The sequence below is a fragment of the Lotus japonicus genome, chromosome 4 (assembly GCF_012489685.1).
Source record: "Lotus japonicus ecotype B-129 chromosome 4, LjGifu_v1.2".
Lineage (NCBI taxonomy): Eukaryota > Viridiplantae > Streptophyta > Magnoliopsida > Fabales > Fabaceae > Lotus > Lotus japonicus.
Window position 1 is genome coordinate 42,536,420 of NC_080044.1, and position 19,813 is coordinate 42,556,232.

Below are 19,813 nucleotides of genomic sequence, written 5' to 3' on the forward strand. Positions count from 1 at the left end.
AGAAGGCACTTCACATTCTGAGCCTCCAACTCAGATAATCTGATCTTATAGATGTTGTTCTTCCTCTTGCTGTTAAACAGAACAGAGCCATCGATCTGACTTACAGCCCGGCAGGACTTTTGATTGAATATAACATCATAACCCTTGTCAGCTAATTGACTTATAGACAATAAGTTATGTGTTAAGCCGTCTACCAATAAAACATTATCAATGCATGGACTACTATCTACACAAATAGTACCAGTACCAATAATTTTACCCTTTTCATTTCCTCCAAAGCCAACTTCGCCTCCAGGCTTAAGTTTCAGCTCTCGGAACATACGCTTTTCTCCCGTCATGTGACGCGAGCATCCACTGTCCAGATACCATGATTGGTGTTTCAGTGGAGCTATCAAGGATATCTGCAACATAGATAATCTTGTCCTTAGGTACCCACTTTCTGGGTCCTCTTTTGTTAGTTACCCCAAAGGTTCTGATCACCTTGGGTGTCTCAACATGATATTTTAAAGGAATATTTGCATGATATTTAGTCATAGAGAAAGATCCCTTTTTAAGAGGGTTTTTAGCAACTTCAGCAGGTACAGGATCAGGCAATATGGTACCAGAGGGAACAAAGCATTCATACAAGGATTTAGCTTTAGACACAGAAGGCTCATTTCTAATTGGTTTAGAATAGCCAATGCCATGCATTCCATTTCTGCTTACACCATAGATCATTGAAGCCATTAAGCTTCTATCTACGCTTTTAGCCAGGAATCTTTGAAAAGATTTTTCATACTTAGATTCATGCTTACTATCAGAGGCATCGCAGGCAATAGCTTCTTCTAACTTTGCAATTTGATTCTTAAGCACAGAGTTAGAATTAACTAAAGCATGGTTATCATTTTTCAAATCAGATATGATTTTCTCATGTTCAGAAGGAGTTTTAGAAACAGCAGATAAGTTCTTTTTCAGCTTCTTATGCTTAGACAACAAGGAGTTATACTTATCCATGATATCAGACAAAGCATGTTTCAGTTCAGAGGTAGAGAAGGAAGCAAATACCTCATTTTCATCGTCAGAGTCTGGATCTCCTTCTGATTCTGAGTCAGAGTCAACAGCTTCCTTTGACTCTGTTCCTTTGTCTTTGACAATAGCCATGAGTCCTTGGACTTCACCATCAGAGTCAACATCCTCTGACTCTGATTCATCGAATGTCACCATCAGACTCTTCTTGGTCTTGAAGTGCTTCTTTGGCTTCTTGTCCTTCTTCAATTTTGGACAGTCACTTTTGTAGTGCCCTGATTCTTTGCACTCAAAGCAAGTGACTTCCTTGATTGATGACTTCTTCTGACCTGAGGATTCAGACTTTCCTCTTGCCTTTCCAGAGCCTTTGAACTTGCTCTGCCTGTGCTTCCAGATGCGGTTGAGTCTCTTGGAGATCAGAGTCAGCTCATCTTCATCAGAATCTTCTGATGCTTCTTCAGATTCTTCTTCTTCAGCTTGAAGAGCCTTTGACTTCTCAACCTTAGCCTTTTCAGATTTGGATTTCAAGGCTATGGACTTTTTCCTCAGATCTTGCATCTCTGAGCGCTTCAGCTCATGGCATTTCAAAATGCTGATGAGTTCTTCTAAACTCATATTCTCAACATCTCTCGTGAGCTCTATTGAAGTCACCAAAGGCATCCAACTTTCAGGAAGACACCTGATGACCCTTATGACGTGATCTTTTGTTGTGTAGCTCTTGTTGAGAGGACGTATGCCAGCTACAAGCAGTTGAAATCTGGAGAACATTTCTTCAATGGACTCATTTGGCTCCATGATGAAGGATTCATACTTTTGGATCAAAGACAATGCCTTTGATTCTTTGACTTTCTTGTTTCCTTCATGAGACATCTTCAGAGAATCAAAAATGCCTTTAGCAAACTCACGATCTGTAATCTTCTGGTACTCCTCATAGGAGATAGCACTTAGAAGAATTGCTCTTGCTTTATGATGTTGTGAGTACAGCTTCTTTTGATCTGCAGACATCTCTGACCTTGGGATCTTTTTGCCATCTGCATCAACTGGACGCTCATAGCCATCCACAATAATATCCCAGAGATCTGCATCGAAACCCAGAAAGAAACTTTCCAGTCTATCTTTCCAATATTCGAACCTTTGACCATCGAACATAGGAGGCTTTGCGTTGTAACCATCTCTTTGAGTTTCACTGGTGGTGGCAGCCATTGTTTTTCACACCGGCCCGGATCACTGAACACTGTTAGGTGTGGTAATCAGAACTTGAGCTCTGATACCAATTGAAGGTATGAAAAACGGTAGAAAGGGGGGGTTTGAATAACGTTTTCAGTACAAAACTACCACCTTAAAGATTTTAACAAATCTTTTCGAGAACTAAGTGCAAAAGATAGAGATAGAAAAGCACACAAGGATTTTATCCTGGTTCACTTGATAAATCACTCAAGCTACTCCAGTCCACCCGTTAAGGTGATTTCTTCCTTCTTAGAATGAAGGCAATCCACTAATCAGGTAAGAGTTACAACTGCACTTGAAACCTACAAGTGACTAACAATTACACTGACTTAGCTCACACTAAGATTCACTCTCTTAGTCTTCTCTAGGATCCGATCAACCTTGATCTCCTAAAGGAAAATCAAACAACTGTTTGAGGTTGGTGTTTACAAGGGTTTGCTTCTGAATAAGCTGAGTGTAAACTAAATAAATTACAAGATGAAAGAAAGCTTAGAATATTTTGAATATCTTGCGCGTGTGTTGCTTCTTGTATTCACTTCTCTTGCCGCTTCTTTCAATCTTCAGCCTCTATATATACTCCAAGGATTAGGGTTGAGCGTTGCATGGGAAATGCTACCGTTGGAGGGCAGTTCTGGAAAATCCAGCTTCTGCTGTGGCTGAGAACGTTAGGTAGGTCGTCAGGAAGGTACACTTGCTTTTGTACTTGGATAGCGACTTGACCTTTTAACCTAGGAGACTTCTGATCAGAGGAATGCTTCGTATTGGAACTTGTGAAGCCGGTTGATCAGAGTCAGAGGGATAGCACAGATCCTCTGACCATTGTATCTTCTGATTCTGAACTCAGAGGGAAGAACATGGCCTTCAGAGTTTCTTGCTTCTGGACTTCAGAGTTTCTACTATTCAGCTTCTGGATCTTCAGAGTCTTCTACACCATCGGAACATCTGAACCTTCAGTGTTTCTTGGTTGTCAGAACTTCTGGATCATCAGAGCTTCTAGCGACTGAGTCCTCATCAGAGTTTGTATAGCTTCAGATCTTCTGAAGCTTTTCCACTGTTCATACTGAACATGGTGAATGCGAAAGCGTTGCTTGGGTTACCCTTTATACATAGTGCTTCTGATTTGTGTGAGATTGAGTTGAGGTCAGAGCCTGTAAATAGCACACTCAGAAAAACACGTTAGAGTACCACAATTGTTCATATCAAAAGGTTAACTTGTAATCATCAAAACATAGAGTTGTACTACTAGATCAAAACTTGATCTTACAGTAAGAATGCGCCGATGTGACGAGAAGGTCACTTTAGTGCGGGAATGCACTTTTGCTGGTAAAGCAAGCTTTTGGTCTATGACCATTGTTTACCTTAGGGTACCGTAGAGATAATATACTTATCTAAGCACGCGTATCCTGGTGAGGACGAATCATTGTTTGGCTAACCATATTGCACTCATAAATTCATGCATTGGAGGTACCAAGGGTACCTTAGGGCACGACGGGAGTATATGGTCTACCTTGTGGGTTGGATCGACTTGTCGATGTCGTGCATGGCAGATAGAATGGTTAAAACACGAGGGTTAGGACTGATCAGACTATGTCAAGGTTTGTAAGCGACACCCGAGTGGAATGGTTAAACACAATGCATGTGTTAGGACTAACTCGATTGTGCCCAGCCTAAGTGGCGATCTTGCGGGATTGTCCCGTCACCGGGTAGGGTGACGTTATCTGGATTTGTGTCAGCATACATTACATTGGCACACCATGCATCTAACTCTACTTGATATTGTGATGATGATTACTTCTTACTTGTAACATGATAACGTGTTGTGTATCCCTATAAGAGACACCATGCAAACATACACACACATATATACCCTTTACACTTTACATGTTGTTTGTATTATACATTATTCTGTGAGTTGACTCTCGCACATGTCTTGTTTGTATTCTGATTTCACATCCACTAGGAATATATCCTAGTCCACAGCATTCATCACTCTTTCCCGAACAACATCTGAGACTCCACCTAAGTCTTTAGGCAATTTGATACCCCATTTAAAGATTTCCATCTTCAGGTGTTTCCACAAATGATTTATAAACAAGTTCATAAAACTACTTCAAACGTATATTCATAATCGTTTTCAGAAATTATTTTCAATGAAACTTTGAGAATCAAGAGAGAATCTTCTTCCAAAATACTTAGAAATCATTCTTAAGGGATATTCAAAAATCACTTCCATAGTACATCAAGAAATTCTTTTCATGGTATAATTGAGAATCACTTTTACGACATATCACAAAATCATTTTTCCAACACACTTATAGAAATCTTTTCCAAGTATGAAATTATTTTCATAATATTTTTAGAAAAACAACATTCTTTCTTCAAATGGGGTTCCCCTAGCCTTGTTTGTGTTTGGGCGGTCGGCAAACTGCGAGACCATGACATGTGACGATTTGAACAGATGCTACTCCACGTGGAAGAACAATAGATGTCTCGAAGAATAGTGTCGGGTGTAAGGCTAGAGCCTTTGGGTAGTGAAGCTTACCGTATTGGTTTAAGCTTGAAGGATGATTTTATGATTTTTTGGGTAAGTCTGGTGCATTGCTTTCCTGTGGTTATCTAGTGTGGAAATCATAGGGAGTATATCCGATATATGGAATCAGTGCATAATGATTTCCTTGTTGAATCTAAGTTTAATTGTTATGTCTTGTTTGTTGTGCCTAAGTCAAGGCTAGATGTAAATTCACTTACAGTTGGGAGTATGCATTACATGTTTTAGAAATTTTTTGAAAAGAAAAAAAAAAACACCTGCATTTATAATTCATTTTTGGAAATCATTGCATATTTACTTTAACAGGTTACTAATTGTGACCCTTGAAAGTCGGGGCGTTACATAGTTAGACAATGATCATCCTCTGCAAGTTCTCCTTCATTCCTTCTGCAGACGATCGCTTTTTCTCCATAAGACGATCTTGTTCTTCTGCTAGAAGGTCTTATGATCTTCTGTCGACAACTCTTCTTTTTGATGTGTGATGTCCTGTCTTCTTTTTCAACTCAAATCAGAATCTTCCCGTTGAAGAATCGTAGTATTAGATTTTGGCAATATCTCCTCTTGATACGATCTTCAACTTTCTTCCTAAGCTCCTTTATCCTCGTAGAGTTAGACGATGATATGCCTTCTTGAGCTTTGTCCTTTCCTTGTGCATACGATCGTTGTGGATATGGCTTTTCCTTAAAGGAATCGTATGAGCAGAGGACTAATTACTTAGATTGTACTTGTTTACCCCAAATTTCAATTCATATGAAATCTAAGACAAACTAGTAGATCATACGTTCTTAGTCTTTGACTATGCTTGTTTGTCCTGAAATTCAATTCATATGAGATTCCAAGATGTAACAAGTTAGTCACATTTCATTTGCCCTTGAAAAGTAAACACAAAGGGTTCATTAGATTGTATTGAAATACTCTTGAAAATTGTTATCATTCAAAACAAGATAGACGATGAAGGCGTTTGAACTTAACATGGAGGTCATAGGAGTGTTCGTCGGATCGAATCAATCCGATGAAACCAACGAACCGAACCGAACCAAAGTATTTGGATTGTTGTTTTTGTTATTCGGTTCAAAACCGATCCAAATCGATAAAACCCAATAAAGATTGTTCGGTTCATATATATATATATATATATATGTATATATATGTATTTATTAAACAATTTTTTATTATGTTTTTGTTTCTATTATTAATTTGTAATTGTACAAATATTAAACACTACTCTAAGCATTTCTACATTGTTAAGTATTTAAGTTGTTGATTATGGATTTATGATTAAGCTATGATTGAGTTATTGATTTGTCATTTTTATGTATTGTTCAGTTGTGAATCATATGCGATTGCTATATATTTAAAGTTGTAGAATTGATAGTGACAAAAAAAAAAAGAAGTTGTGAAACTGATGAGGCGAACCGATCCAAACCATACATCATCAATTCAGTTTGGTTCGGATTTGGAATTTTGTTTACTAACAATCGATCGAATCCGAATCAATAAATTTTGATTTGATCGGTTTTAGGTACCAAACCACGAACACCCTAGTGGGGGAGGTCCAGGGAACAATGCCCGAATCGTGCAATTTATTTTTCCAATAAAAAAATAAAATTTTTCTGTAGCATAAAAAAGAAAAATAAACTAAATATAATTTATTATAATTTTTCACTCATCATCAAGAGACCATAGTTTTCCGATGTAGAAAAAAGATACAAGAGACCGAATCAACAAGCAGGACTAGACACGGGAAAAGGCAGGAGCAAGAGGAACTGAAGAGGAAGAGACTGAAGATGTTGCATTTGCAGTTGCAGCTACACTCACCACCACCACTACTCTTATCATCTTCTTCTTCCCTTAAGCTTCCCCCAAACCCACACTCTTTATCCCTAAAACGTTTTCCTTCTAAACCCCTCACTCTCATCAGATGCCGCCACTCAGACCTGTTCGACCAAAAAACCTTCTCCTCCTCCACTCCACAACCTGCAAACCCCGCTGCTGTTTCAGGTTAAATTAATCATGTTCAGTACACAGAAATTTATTTGCCAAGTGTTGATGTTTATTTCTGACTTTATGTGTAATTATGTGTGTGCGTGTTCGTTCAGTTGGAGCTTTGCCACCTAGGGTTTATGTTGGTCACTCCATTTACAAAGGGAAGGCTGCTCTCACAGTCACTCCTAGACCTCCAGAATTCGCACCACTCGATGTATGCCTGCAATGATTATTTTTGTTGGTTTTTATTTATTTATTTTGTCCATTAAGTGTTTTAATGTCTACCTTCTGCAGTCAGGGGCATTCAAAATATCTAGGGAGGGTTATGTGTTGCTTCAGTTTGCGCCTGCCATTGCTTCGCGCCAATATGATTGGAATCGAAAGCAGGTGAGATATTTGTCTTATGTAATTTGAAGGTAACATCTACGCTAATGTCATGTGTCAAAACTCCAGGTTCTTATGTGCTCTTGAGACTATTATACCATTCTTAATCAAAACATAAGACCCATGACACAACATAATCCATCCATATATTCCATTGGATTAGAATTATAAAATTGGATCAAATTTGAATTGTTGAAACTTGAGACTATTCCACTTAGTGTAAGTAAGTGTTTTTCTGATGAAACCTGTGAGTTTTGGTATGATTCTATTGGAATTAGGTGTTTGGTCTTGTAGAACTCTGAGGTCATTGTCCAGTTTACTTGAATGCAGGTGTTCTCGTTATCTGTTGTTGAAATGGGAAGTGTGATTAGTCTAGGTACAAGGGAGTCTTGTGAATTTTTTCATGATCCTTTGAAGGGAAAAAGGTAGTTTCTTCACTATACCTTATTATTGTAAAATGAATTTGTAATGGAGTCAATGCATTAGTATATATCGGACGAATGCTTGATTTATCTTGCAATAAGAATTTCATTATCATTTTTGTGTGGAAGGAACGGTACCTAAGGATTTCTTTGTCTCTTTGAGCCATGAGTGAATAAAAATATTTGATCTATCATCTATGAGACTATGCTGGTTCTTACATTGTTGAAAGTTAAACTTCGTTCTATAATACTCTAGAAAGTTGCCGATTTATCTTTGATCACTATCTTTCTAAAAACTTAATTGTTATGGTATTGAATAGTCAAAGGTTGCAGCTATTCTCTCGGTGGATTTTTTGGTTCATGAGCTGTATCATTTTCACTTATATATCGGTAAAATAGCTTGTGAATTGCACTTGGAAGTATCAAAATTATGTGCTGTCCTTAGCAATCAACTTAGTCGACCTTCACATATATAAATAGGTAGCATAGATAATGGTGTAAAAACTTAAATGTAGAAGTGAGAAAAAGAGAATCAGAGAGAAAAATAGAGAGTAAGCTCCAGCGAGCTTAGTAAACTTCGTGAGTTCAAAGAAAAAAAGAGAAAAATGTAGAGAGTGAGTATGTGCTAGGTTCATATACCTGGACACTTATAAGGAGCAAACGAAAGCACTAGATAGTGTGAGGTTAGAGGAAATTAAGCAAGTTTCAGCAAGCTTGAGATGTGTTCTTTTTGTGTATGTAATATGGCTAGGACCAAAGCCAAAAATTGTGTAATAAATTAAGTGTTCCCTTGTCTCATCATTATTTTCGATCCTACACTTTTTGCTGTGAGATTGATGCCTCTGGCTGGGGGCATGTGTTTGGATGCTGCATTGTTTACATGCCTTTAAGTATTTCCAAGATTGTCTTGTAATGCAGTGATGAAGGTAAAGTCAGGAAAGTCTTGAAGTTGGAACCTCTTCCAGATGGTTCTGGTCACTTCTTTAACCTCAGTAATTCTCTTTCTTCATTAACCTTTTTTCTATTATTGTATCATTTATTTTATTTGCTTCCCCTATTGAAGATTTTGGTGCTTTATGAAATGTTGGATTAATTGAGTCCATTGCATATTTGTCTGAACAGCAAAAAACTCACATTATAATGCCATATTTGGAAGGTGGTCATTACTAGTAAATATTTACATGACTTTTTTAAAAAAAAAAAACTTATCTGTCCATGTAAATATGTAATGTAAATGAAGTCGAATGTCTTAATGTTTGTTTCAGTTCTAACTTTGTTTTTTTCCTTTTTGAAGGTGTTCAAAACAAGATTGTGAACATTGATGAAAACATCTATATCCCTGTTACAAAAGCAGAGTTAGCAGTTTTGAGCTCAATTTTCAATGTATAACTCTCTCTCCGCCCTTTAGTGCTTAAATTGCCGTGATTCTCTGATAGTTTGTGGACATAGTAGTCAATCCCTGATAGCGGCGGACCCCAAAAGTGGGATAGCGGGATAGCGCATAGTGGGATGGCCGCTATTTTGATTTTTCATATATAATTTTATATAATTAATAGTATAATGGTATATACATATAATAACTAAAAAAATGAAAAATATAACTTAAAATCTAGAACAGATGAGATGATAGAGAAGAGAGGAGGAAGAGAATGTCATGCTGAGAGAACTGGTAACAAAATGAAATGATTGAAAATAGAAAATTAAAGAGGAAAAGAAAGGAAAGAAAACTAAAAAAAACAGAGCAGAACAGAGGCCCAAGGGCAGTGGTCGCCGGAGATAGGCTGAAAGTCACCTCACAGAGTTCGCCGGAAGTTGGACGGTGCTTGTCGGAGGTCGGCGGTGGCCATGGGTGCTGATCGAAGGTGGCTGAAGAAGATCGCACAATGGCCATGGGTTCTGGTCGCTGAAGAAGAAGATGAATAGTGAGAGAGATGAAACGCGCCTTTCATTTATTTATGTGCGAAATCCCAAAAATGCCCTCAAAGTTTAACCTAATTATAAAAATTCAAGGGCAATTTAGGTTTTTCCACAACTGTACCTTATCTTCTTCTTGTGGCGCCGCGATCTGGCCGTGATTTGCGGCGCGACGGCGTTCCGCGACGCGATGGCTTCAGAATCGCGGCGAGCGGCCGCAACGCGACGGCGCGATAGCGCCGTGATTTGCTGTGATCGATAACTATGTTTGTGGAAACATATTCTAGCAAGAAATGGCGGATCATCATTTCATAGGAGTAGTGTTGGATTGTGAGTGACTAAATTCAGCTTAAGCCTTGAGTATGAAGGTTTGTATTATTGAATAAGAGATATGTTGAAGTAGTAATAAGGAAAGAGAAAAATAAAAAGACAATTCAGAAAATAACATGCTTTGGGTTCTTGTTCAACTAGTCAATTCAAGTACATCATTCTAAGCACATGTTCTCATGGATCTCTCCTTGATGATATAGCCTAGTTACTCACTTATTGATTCCTCACACAAGCAATTCTCTCATACTAAAAGCTAAACCCAATTCCTTGTGTACTTAGTCATTTATATGAGGTTTTAGATCATGCAAATTCAGGCCATCAAACCCCAACCCTTCCTCTATTCCTAGTAGCAAGCATAGAAGGAGTAATCCCAAATCGGTTCCCTAATTTATAACAAACTTCCGTTCTGATTATAGAAAAGCAAAAAGCAAGCATGCATACAAGCTTAGATTGATGTTCAGAAAATGGGATTCAAGGAAAGAAGAAGAACATGTGGGAAATAACTTAAGATTATAATTTAAAGATGAAAAGTCTTACATGAAAACCAAAGCATAAGAAGAGAGATTAGCCTGTCATGCTTGGCTAAGAACCTGAATTACAAGCTTGGAAGCCCTCTCTCACTCTCCTAGATGATCCTCTACCTCTGAATTTTACAAAGTATCAAAAGATTTCCAAGATCCCAAAAGAAAATGACTAAAATCCTATTTATAGGCAAAAATCACGAGTTTGGGCTGTTCCGGGCGCTCAGGCGCCAATTCAGAGCGCCTGAGCGCCAATTCCATCCTGAAAATGAGCCTCTGGAAGGTAATTGGCGCCTAGGCGCCAATTAAGCACGCCTAGGCGCCAATTCCAGAACCCTGGAAAAAGCAATTGGCGCCTAGGCGCCAATGGAGCACGCCTAGGCGCTCTGACTCGCTGGAAAACCTTTTGATCTTCATTTTAACTCCTCTTTAAGCCTCGATTCAATTCTCCAAGCCTCTAGACCTTCCCTCTTCAGCTGATTCAACCTGAAACCTTGATGAACAAGCTTAGAAAATATCTTGAAACTTAAAGGTCAGTTTTGCACAAAGGCTCCAAAACAAGTGGAAATTGCCTAAGACTCCTAAACTCTAATAAAATGCAACTAAAGCCCTTATAAAACTACAAAATTACTAAACTAATGCATATGCACAAAAAAAAAGTAAAAATGCATGAGAATGCATGAAACATTACATGAGACACAAGGAAAAGACTCAAAACCTACAACGAAATGACCCTAAAAACACTACTAAATCCGGGTCATCACACCACTATACTCAACGACAGCTCGCCCTCGAGCGTCACTAAAATTAGCTTGCCCTCAAGCACAAAGAATTACTCCCAACACACATGCCAAAAGAGGGATACATTTTTAGAAAACCGGGGGATCAAGTAAATGTAGTTAGTTTCAAGAGAAAAATTCAACAATCAACTTCATGCTACTCTTAGATAAAGAAGAATTAGAGTCCATTATGAGAAGCATTTAGAGCTAACATCCTAGCATGAGACAATTGTTTAGTGCACTGAGCACAAAAGCAAGTTCATAGGTTCTGAGAATCATTCACTCAAGAGCAACTAAAATTGACAATGCATTATTCAATGAGACTTCAAAAGGGTTGTAACGTTGGTTAGGTAAAGCACAAGGTAGGTGGTCCCTAAGGAAGACTAAGGCTGCACAAAATTTGAGTGTGGTCCAATTTGGAATTCCGGAGCTTTCAAGTTATTGATACTTAGCACTCAAGTCTCTTAACCCCTTGTTATTTCAGATCATTTTTCCCTTTTTTTTTGGAACTCCACCACACCATGGAGTTCATTTTCTCTTTTGACTTTTTTCAACTTTTTTTCTTTGGGGCAAGAGACAATTGCACTTTTTATAAACTAGCTCCATCAAGAGTTAAGAACCACAACTCCCCATTGAATCCTCCAAACAACCAGCCCATTAAACATAGATACCAAGGAAATCTCCATAAGGCTCAAAAGGGTCAACTAGGGACAAAGATGTTATAAAACAATTTCTGAAGTACAAGAAAACCTACCAGTCTCAAGAATGCAAGTCTCCTAAAGCTACACTCAAGGACGCATGAAATGAAACACAGAACCAAGAAGTGCAAGTGAGTCAGGATCCTCCAGGGAAATTATATAGTGAAGGGTCAAAGATGGACCCTTGTGGACTCACATCAACTCTATCATCAAGACAACATTTAGAAGACCGAAGTCTCTCCCTCTCTTTCCCAAACATACAATCACTCCCCAAAAGAAAGCACAAAGTATCCACTTAAAAACATTTTCAAAACCAGCGTCATGTGAGTGAGCAAGACTTGGGAACATGTCATTTGGGTAAAGGGCATAAAGACCAAGGTACAAAAGACTCCATAAAAAAAAATGCATGATAAAAAAGATAAACAAAATCTATAAAAGAAAAATATGCTAAAAATGCATGGACTAAAACTCAGAGTAAGAAAAGAACCTCCTTTCAAGTGATTGAGTGCCTCCGAGTGCTCTCCACTTTGGCTTTTATTTCCTGAAAAACAAAACAGAAGATAAAACGTAAAACAGAAAAAAAAAAAACATGGGTTGTCTCCCATTTAGCCCTAAGTTTAAGTCTTAGGTAGACTAAACTTCAAACTCTTAACTCAAACAAAAAATCACAAACAATCCCCGGCAACGGCGCCAAAAACTTGTTGGTAAATCCGCAAGTGTACGAATCCACCCGGTTTTAAATATCGAACCACAGGGATTGTGAGTGACTAAATTCAGCTTAAGCCTTGAGTATGAAGGTTTGTATTATTGAATAAGAGATATGTTGAAGTAATAATAAGGAAAAGGAAATATAAAAAGACAATTCAGAAAATAACATGCTTTGGGTTCTTGTTCAACTAGTCAATTCAAGTACATCATTCTAAGCACATGTTCTCATGGATCTCTCCTTGATGATATAGCCTAGTTACTCACTTATTGATTCCTCACATAAGCAATTCTCTCATACTAAAAGCTAAGCCCAATTCCTTGTGTACTTAGTCATTTATATGAGGTTTTAGATCATGCAAATTCAGGCCATCAAACCCCAACCCTTCCTCTATTCCTAGTAGCAAGTATAGAAGGGGTAATCCCAAATCGGTTCCCTAATCTATTACAAACTTCCGTTCTGATTATAGAAAAGCAAAAAGCAAGCATGCATACAAGCTTAGATTGATGTTCAGAAAATGGGATTCAAGGAAAGAAGAAGAACATGTGGGAAAGAACTTAAGATTATAACTTAAAGATGAAAAGTCTTACATGAAAACCAAAGCATAAGAAGAGAGATTAGCCAAGCCATGCTTGGCTAAGAACCTGAATTACAAGCTTGGAAGCCCTCTCTCACTCTCCTAGATGATCCTCTACCTCTGAATTTTACAAAGTATCAAAAGATTTCCAAGATCCCAAAAGAAAATGACTAAAATCCTATTTATAGGCAAAAATCACGAGTTTGGGCTGTTCCGGGCGCTCAAGCGCCAATTCAGAGCGCCTGAGGGCCAATTCCATCCTGAAAATGCGTGCTGCACGCCTAGGCGCCAATTCCCGAACCCTGGAAAAAGCAATTGGCGCCTAGGCGCCAATGGAGCACGCCTAGGCGCTCTGACTCGCTGGAAAACCTTTTGATCTTCATTTTAACTCCTCTTTAAGCCTCCATTCAATTCTCCAAGCCTCTAGACCTTCCCTCTTCAGCTGATTCAACCTGAAACCTTGATGAACAAGCTTGGAAAATATCTTGAAACTTAAAGGTCAGTTTTGCACAAAGGCTCCAAAACAAGTGGAAATTGCCTAAGACTCCTAAACTCTAATAAAATGCAACTAAAGCCCTTATAAAACTACAAAATTACTAAACTAATGCAAATGCACAAATAAAAGTAAAAATGCATGAGAATGCATGAAACACTACATGAGATACAAGGAAAAGACTCAAAACCTACAACGAAATGACCCTAAAAACACTACTAAATCCGGGTCATCAAGTAGCAATGAGAAGTGTAAACAGTTAGTTTACTTTGCAGTAATAATAGCTTAACTGTTGCACATGTAAGGTACATTTGGGATTTGATTTGGGATAGAGTTAGTTTGTAATGGGGAATGGGCAGTTAGTTGTTAGAACCTTAGTTGTGAGAACCTACAACAGAATCGGTTATTCTGTTATATACTCTTGGAGCTACCTGTATCACTCATGATTTTGCTATATTGAATAACTCTCTCTCTATCCCTCTCTGTCTCTCTTTCCCTCTTTATTCCTAACATTGGTAAACAGAGCTTACGGTCCACGGTGGCTATGGCGGAAGCTACACGATTCCAGAGTGCGATCTGTGAAGCAGAGGAGAGGATCATGGCAGCCATAGATCCTTGTATTACACGACATCTACATGAATGGGAGCAGCGGTTTGAAATCCAAGTAAACGGGTTTCAAAAGGCGATGTATGGAATTGGTTTGCAGGTTACGGATTAGGCAGCGGCGCGGCAGAACCGAGGTGGCGGCAACGGAGATTATCGCGTTCCCAGTCGGTTGACTCGTTTGGATTTCCCTAGTTTCAATCGTGAGGATGTAGATTCTTGGATTGCGAAGTGTGATCGATTCTTCGCTTTGGACGGCACGCCTGAAGGGGAAAAGGTCACGACTGCAAGCATCGCGTTGGATGAAAATTCTTTCAGATGGTTCCAGAGTCTGGAACAGAGCACATTAGGAAGACTCTCATGGTTGATCTTTTCTGAAGCTTTGAGGATAAGGTTTGGTTCCGAATTTGATTCTTCCATCGAAGAACTCAAGAGGTTAGTATAGAAGGGAAGTCTTGACGAGTATCAGGAAGCTCTTGACAATCTGGCTTGTAGAACAGATTTGAATGAGGCGCAGAAGTTGCAGTGCTATTTAGGGGGACTCAACCCAGATTTATGCAATGGACTTAAATTGTTTGCCCCAAGAACCTTGTTGGAGGCAACGAGAATTGCAAGATTGCAGGAAAGGAGTCTGGATTGGATGCAAAAGCGATCAGGATTTGGTTCTGGTAATAGGACCCATGGTAATTGGTAAGAAAGGAAAACCAAACTATACCTTTCAGCGAAAATTAACCCCGAAAGAAATGGATGAACACAGGGCACAAAATTTGTGTTACTTCTGCCATGAAAAATATGCCCCTGGTCATGACTGCCCCCAAAGGAAGAAACTTCCAAGTTTTTGCCCTGGAGGTGGAAGAAAGTGAACAACTGGTTCTGGGGGAAGATGACTTGGAAGTGACTGAAGAAGAGGATGTCCCTACTGTATCTCTTAATGCTATACATGGAGAATCTCCACATCCTATGATGAGGATGACAGGATGGGTTGGACAAAGAAGGATTTGTGTGTTAGTTGATACTGGAAGTACACATAATTTTGTTAATTAAAGGCTGTGCCAAGAGGGTGTGGCAATTCTTCAGCCTTTACAACCTTTGAAAATAACTGTGGCTGAAGGGGTCTCTTACAAGGAACAGGCTGGTGTGAAGGCATTCAGTTGAAGATGCAAGGGTATAATTTCAAAATTAATGCAATTTCTATACCTTTGAGTAGTTTTGATTTAATTTTAGGGCTGCAATGGCTTAGACAGTGGGGTACTATTTTATGGGATTTTACCAATATGACATGGAATTTTACATGGGACAAACTGAAGTTAGATTACATACTGATAAGTTTGCACCGAATAAGGTAGTTTCTGCAGCAAAATTGAATCATATAATGGCAGAGGAAAAATTCTGTTTTATGCTACAATTTCTCACCTGTTCTGAGGATAAAGTCTGTTGTAATATCACTTCTGAAGAATTGGAAAATCAAGAAGTTTCAGCGCAGAAGGAATTGCTCTTGGAAGAATTTCAAGATGTCTTTGAGGAGCCTCAGCACCTTCCTCCTTTTAGAGGTTTGCATGATCACAGAATTGTTCTTAAGGAGGGCTCGAATCCTGTTTTCCTTCGACCCTATAGATACCCTCCTGCTTAAAATGATGTAATCGATAAGATGGTGAAGGAATTGCTGGATTCTGGGGTTATACAACCCATCTCTTCACCGGTTGCTTCTCCTGTGGTGTTAGTGAAGAAGAAGGATGGGAGTTGGCGGATGTGTGTAGACTTTCGAAGGCTGAATGCCTGAATGATATGACCATTAAAGCAAAATTCCCGATTCCCTTAGTGGAAGACTTGCTGGATGAATTAGGTGGAGCAAGGTTTTTTCAAAGTTGGATCTCAGGTCTAGCTATCATAAAATCTGCATGCTTAAATTGCCATGATTCTCCGATAGTTTGTGGAAACATATTCTAGCAGAAATGATGGATCATCATTGCATAGAAGTAGCAATGAGAATTCTAAGTAATTAGTTTACTTTGCAGTAATAATAGTTTAACTGTTGCACATGTAAGGTACATTTGGGATTTGAGTTGGAATAGAGTTAGTTGGTATTGGGGAATGGGCAGTTAGTTATTAGAACCTTAGTTGTGAGAACCTACAACAGAATCGGTTATTCTGTTATATACTCTTAGAGCTATCTGTATCACTCATTATTTTGCTATATTGAATAACTCTCTCTATCCCTCTGTCTCTCTTTCTCTCTCTTTCCCTCTTCATCCCTAACATTAACCTTGTTAGTTATGAAGATTATGTCGCCTTGACAAACTATGTGTCTTTGATTGTAAGAACTAAGAAGTCATGATGTTTTGAAGGTTCATAGATTTTCTGCTTGTCTGTTAGAAAGAAAATTTAAATTTTTGAATAGCTCAAGAGTTGATTGGAAAGGTACAATGTGGTTAAGCTTCTTCAATATTTAGTCGCTATGGTGATATAGTGCTTCAACAAAGGATTTTGTACAATATGTTTCTAGCTTTGGTAAATGTAATATTTCCTTTATGCATACAGCCTGTTTAAGATATTGCTCATTTTGATGTTTTTTTGTTTTTTGTGTGTAGTTTATCATGCCATACCTTCTAGGGTGGCATACCTTTGCAAACTCCGTAAACCCGGAGTATTCCAGTGGAGTGAATAATGCCAACCCAAGGTATGGAGGAGACTATGAATGGAACAGATAGGGATTTGATTTTTGCTTATGTTGCACCACCATCTCCCTGTTTTATATGCGTTAAAATCACACCATCCTGTTAGCTATATTAGAATTTTGAACTTTTGAGATAGTAAATGTTTAATAATTGCTTAAAACTCCCATTATGAGTTATTCGGTTATTCTTCTTTTCGGTTCTGGTATGTGATTATAGTAGCGTTCAGTACAGAGATAAGAACAGGGCATATGGGTTATGTTCTGTTTTTGTCAGGTAGGGATGTCCAAAAGATACTACCGACCGAAATTCAACTCACCCGATAAAACTGTCACATGAGAAATCAACTCCGAACAACCCGTAGTCACTAATCGATCAGTGGCGGGTCTGGTGTTTTGATGTTTTTAACCCGACAAAACCAATTATTTAGGGATGGCGATATAACCCGAACGCGTGTGTACCCGCTCGAACCTGGCCCAATTTGACTGGTAAAACCCGATATGATTGGGTTTGGGTTTGGTATTGGTGAAACCCGCACCCGAACCCGAACAATATATATGAAATTATGAAAATCTTATATGTACCATGTTAACAACTTAATTTGTTAATAATTTTGTTATATTTGAACAATTAGATACCATATATATTTTGCAAAAGATATAAAACGGTTTTTTCATAACAATATAAGTTACGTTTTGTGTAACACAAAAGTGTAAGTCTCTGCAGAGGTTAATTAAAATCTCCTCGGGTTTCCGGAAAGTAAACCCTATTGATATTACAGTTAAAAATTTCGGAATCAAACACATCCACACAAAAATACCTTAAGGGTCTTATTTGTGAGACCCAAGTTTTTAAGCTTAGAATAAATTATTAAATTTCCTATTCACAATTAGGTTTCAATGTATCGTGAAGGAAACCTGAACGAGTGTTTACCGAAGGGAATAAATTTATGAAGGAGAAAGTTCAGGAAAAGGCTAAGAATATTATTAAAGTCGATGTAAGTTATAGCGCTAGTCTTATTCGGCAAGAACGTTGGAATATGACTAATCTGTTCTAAAAGCACTATAGAAACAAATTTTAAAAATCTTTAGAGAATATAAGAATTTTTCTTATTCCTTTCCATGACAAGCGTTTCGACACGAAACCCTGTAATGTACGAACATCCGATTCCAATTCTTGAAAGTTTGCCGAAACTAGCTCAAGAACCTTTAAATAAACTGTCGATAAAGACTTTTCTATTCGGAGCATCAAACGAAGATTCCACACGTATTTCGATTGCTTTCGATGTTTCTAATCTTTCTTCAGAAGAAAGTTTTCTCATCTGACATCAACTCCAAAAAATAGTTTTTCAGGTAAAATCGATTCATACTGACTTTGGATCATTTGCTTTAATTCCAAGAAACATGTTTCTAGTTCTGAAATTATGTCGCCATAATCTATTTTAGAATTCACAGAGGAACGCGCAGGAAAAATCGGAATCGCGAAATAATCATTTTCCCTCACCTATAAATAGATAAAAAATCAAAATTTCAAACCCCATTGAACCCGCGAGCTTGGAGAGGAGAAATGGCAGAGAACTTTTCGCCAATTCTTGCCTTCTCGTTACCCCGTTCGTTGCTACACGTAGACCTCGAGGTACTGATGTTATTCCTTACCTCTGATCGTAAATTCGGTCGCTTTTCTCTATGTCTTTCTGTGCTCAAAGTTATGAGCTTTTGTAAAACTATCCAAATAAATTGATTTCTCTGTCAAAACATCTTCTCTACTAACCCAATAGCATGTTTATCCGATTACATTTCGCCAAATCTCGTCGAATCGTCGCATAGCTTCAATTCTGTTCAAATACCCATTTTCCGACTAAAGTGTCGCTCTTTGGACTGAAAACTTTCGACTGAGCTTAGTGCTAGTAGGATTAGTTGTCATAGACGTCATTAGGGACGACCCCATCCAATTTTTTTTTTTCAAAATTCCGACTTTGGATTTTCGAGCTTAAAACACTGACCAAAATACCCCTGCTTCAGTTTTCGATCCGTTAATTTTTTCGAGTTTTAATTTACTCAAGTTACGACTAATGATAACCTTGAAATCAAGTTTGATAGAAGAAAAAGCGCCAGAACACGTTTCCATGTGTCATGACCGAGAGCTCCTTCACACTATGTTTGGTTGTGCAGAGAAAGATAGATAAGAGAGACTAGAGAAGAGAGAAGTTGAGTAGAGAGAAATATGTGAGAGATAGAGTGGATTTATTGGGTTGTTTGGTATGGTAGAGATAAAGAAGAGAAATGAGAAATAATGATGTGGAAGAGAGAGAAAAAGTTGACTTTGGATTTAAAAATCAATTTTAAATGCAAAAAGTAAAACCGCCACTAAATGCAGTTACGAAAAAATAAAAATAAAAAAAGAGTGCCATCCGATTACTGTTCCTTTTCTCTCCAAATTGGAGAGACCCCATTTTGGGGTGGGTCCCATCTCAAAAGCCCCCTCCCTCCTCTCCCACACCAAACAAGGTTGGTTCTCCCTTCCTCCCTCTATATCTCTTCCTCTCATATCTCTCTACTCTAACTCTCCACAACCAAACAAAGCATAAGGGGGAGGAGAAAATTTCTCTTTTGCGAAAACTCTTCTTATCGCGTTAGGTTATCGTACTCGAGAGCTTATAATACTTCGTATAACGTTAGTAATTATTGTTTGGTTAGTTTTGAGTTGTTGTGATTGAATTCTGTGATTTTGCTCAAAGGTTCGTTTGGAGAACTTCTTGGAGCGGAAGGAGAGGATTGTGAAGGAACCTTGCTGGAACACAGTGGACGAATTAGAGGTGAGGGCTACTCACTGATTACTAGCAAATGCTTTAGGTGTCGACAAATTCGACTTGATTTATTGTTTATACTCTTGATTGTTGACTGAACTGGAAAATGTTTTCTGGAGGCTTCGACCGAGTGAACTGATTG

The 19,813-nt window shown here is 38.3% G+C and overlaps 1 protein-coding gene across 1 annotated transcript; it reads left to right on the forward strand.

The window, feature by feature from the left end:
- The first annotated feature begins 6,462 nt into the window (after positions 1 to 6,462).
- Positions 6,463 to 17,058, forward strand: LOC130711515 (single-stranded DNA-binding protein WHY1, chloroplastic). Its single transcript, XM_057561181.1, has 7 exons — positions 6,463 to 6,781; positions 6,880 to 6,980; positions 7,061 to 7,153; positions 7,481 to 7,575; positions 8,491 to 8,564; positions 8,867 to 8,955; positions 16,782 to 17,058. The coding sequence occupies exons 1-7, from the start codon at positions 6,568 to 6,570 to the stop codon at positions 16,899 to 16,901; spliced, it is 786 nt and encodes a 261-aa protein (XP_057417164.1). The 5' UTR covers positions 6,463 to 6,567; the 3' UTR covers positions 16,902 to 17,058.
- Positions 17,059 to 19,813: the final 2,755 nt, after the last annotated feature.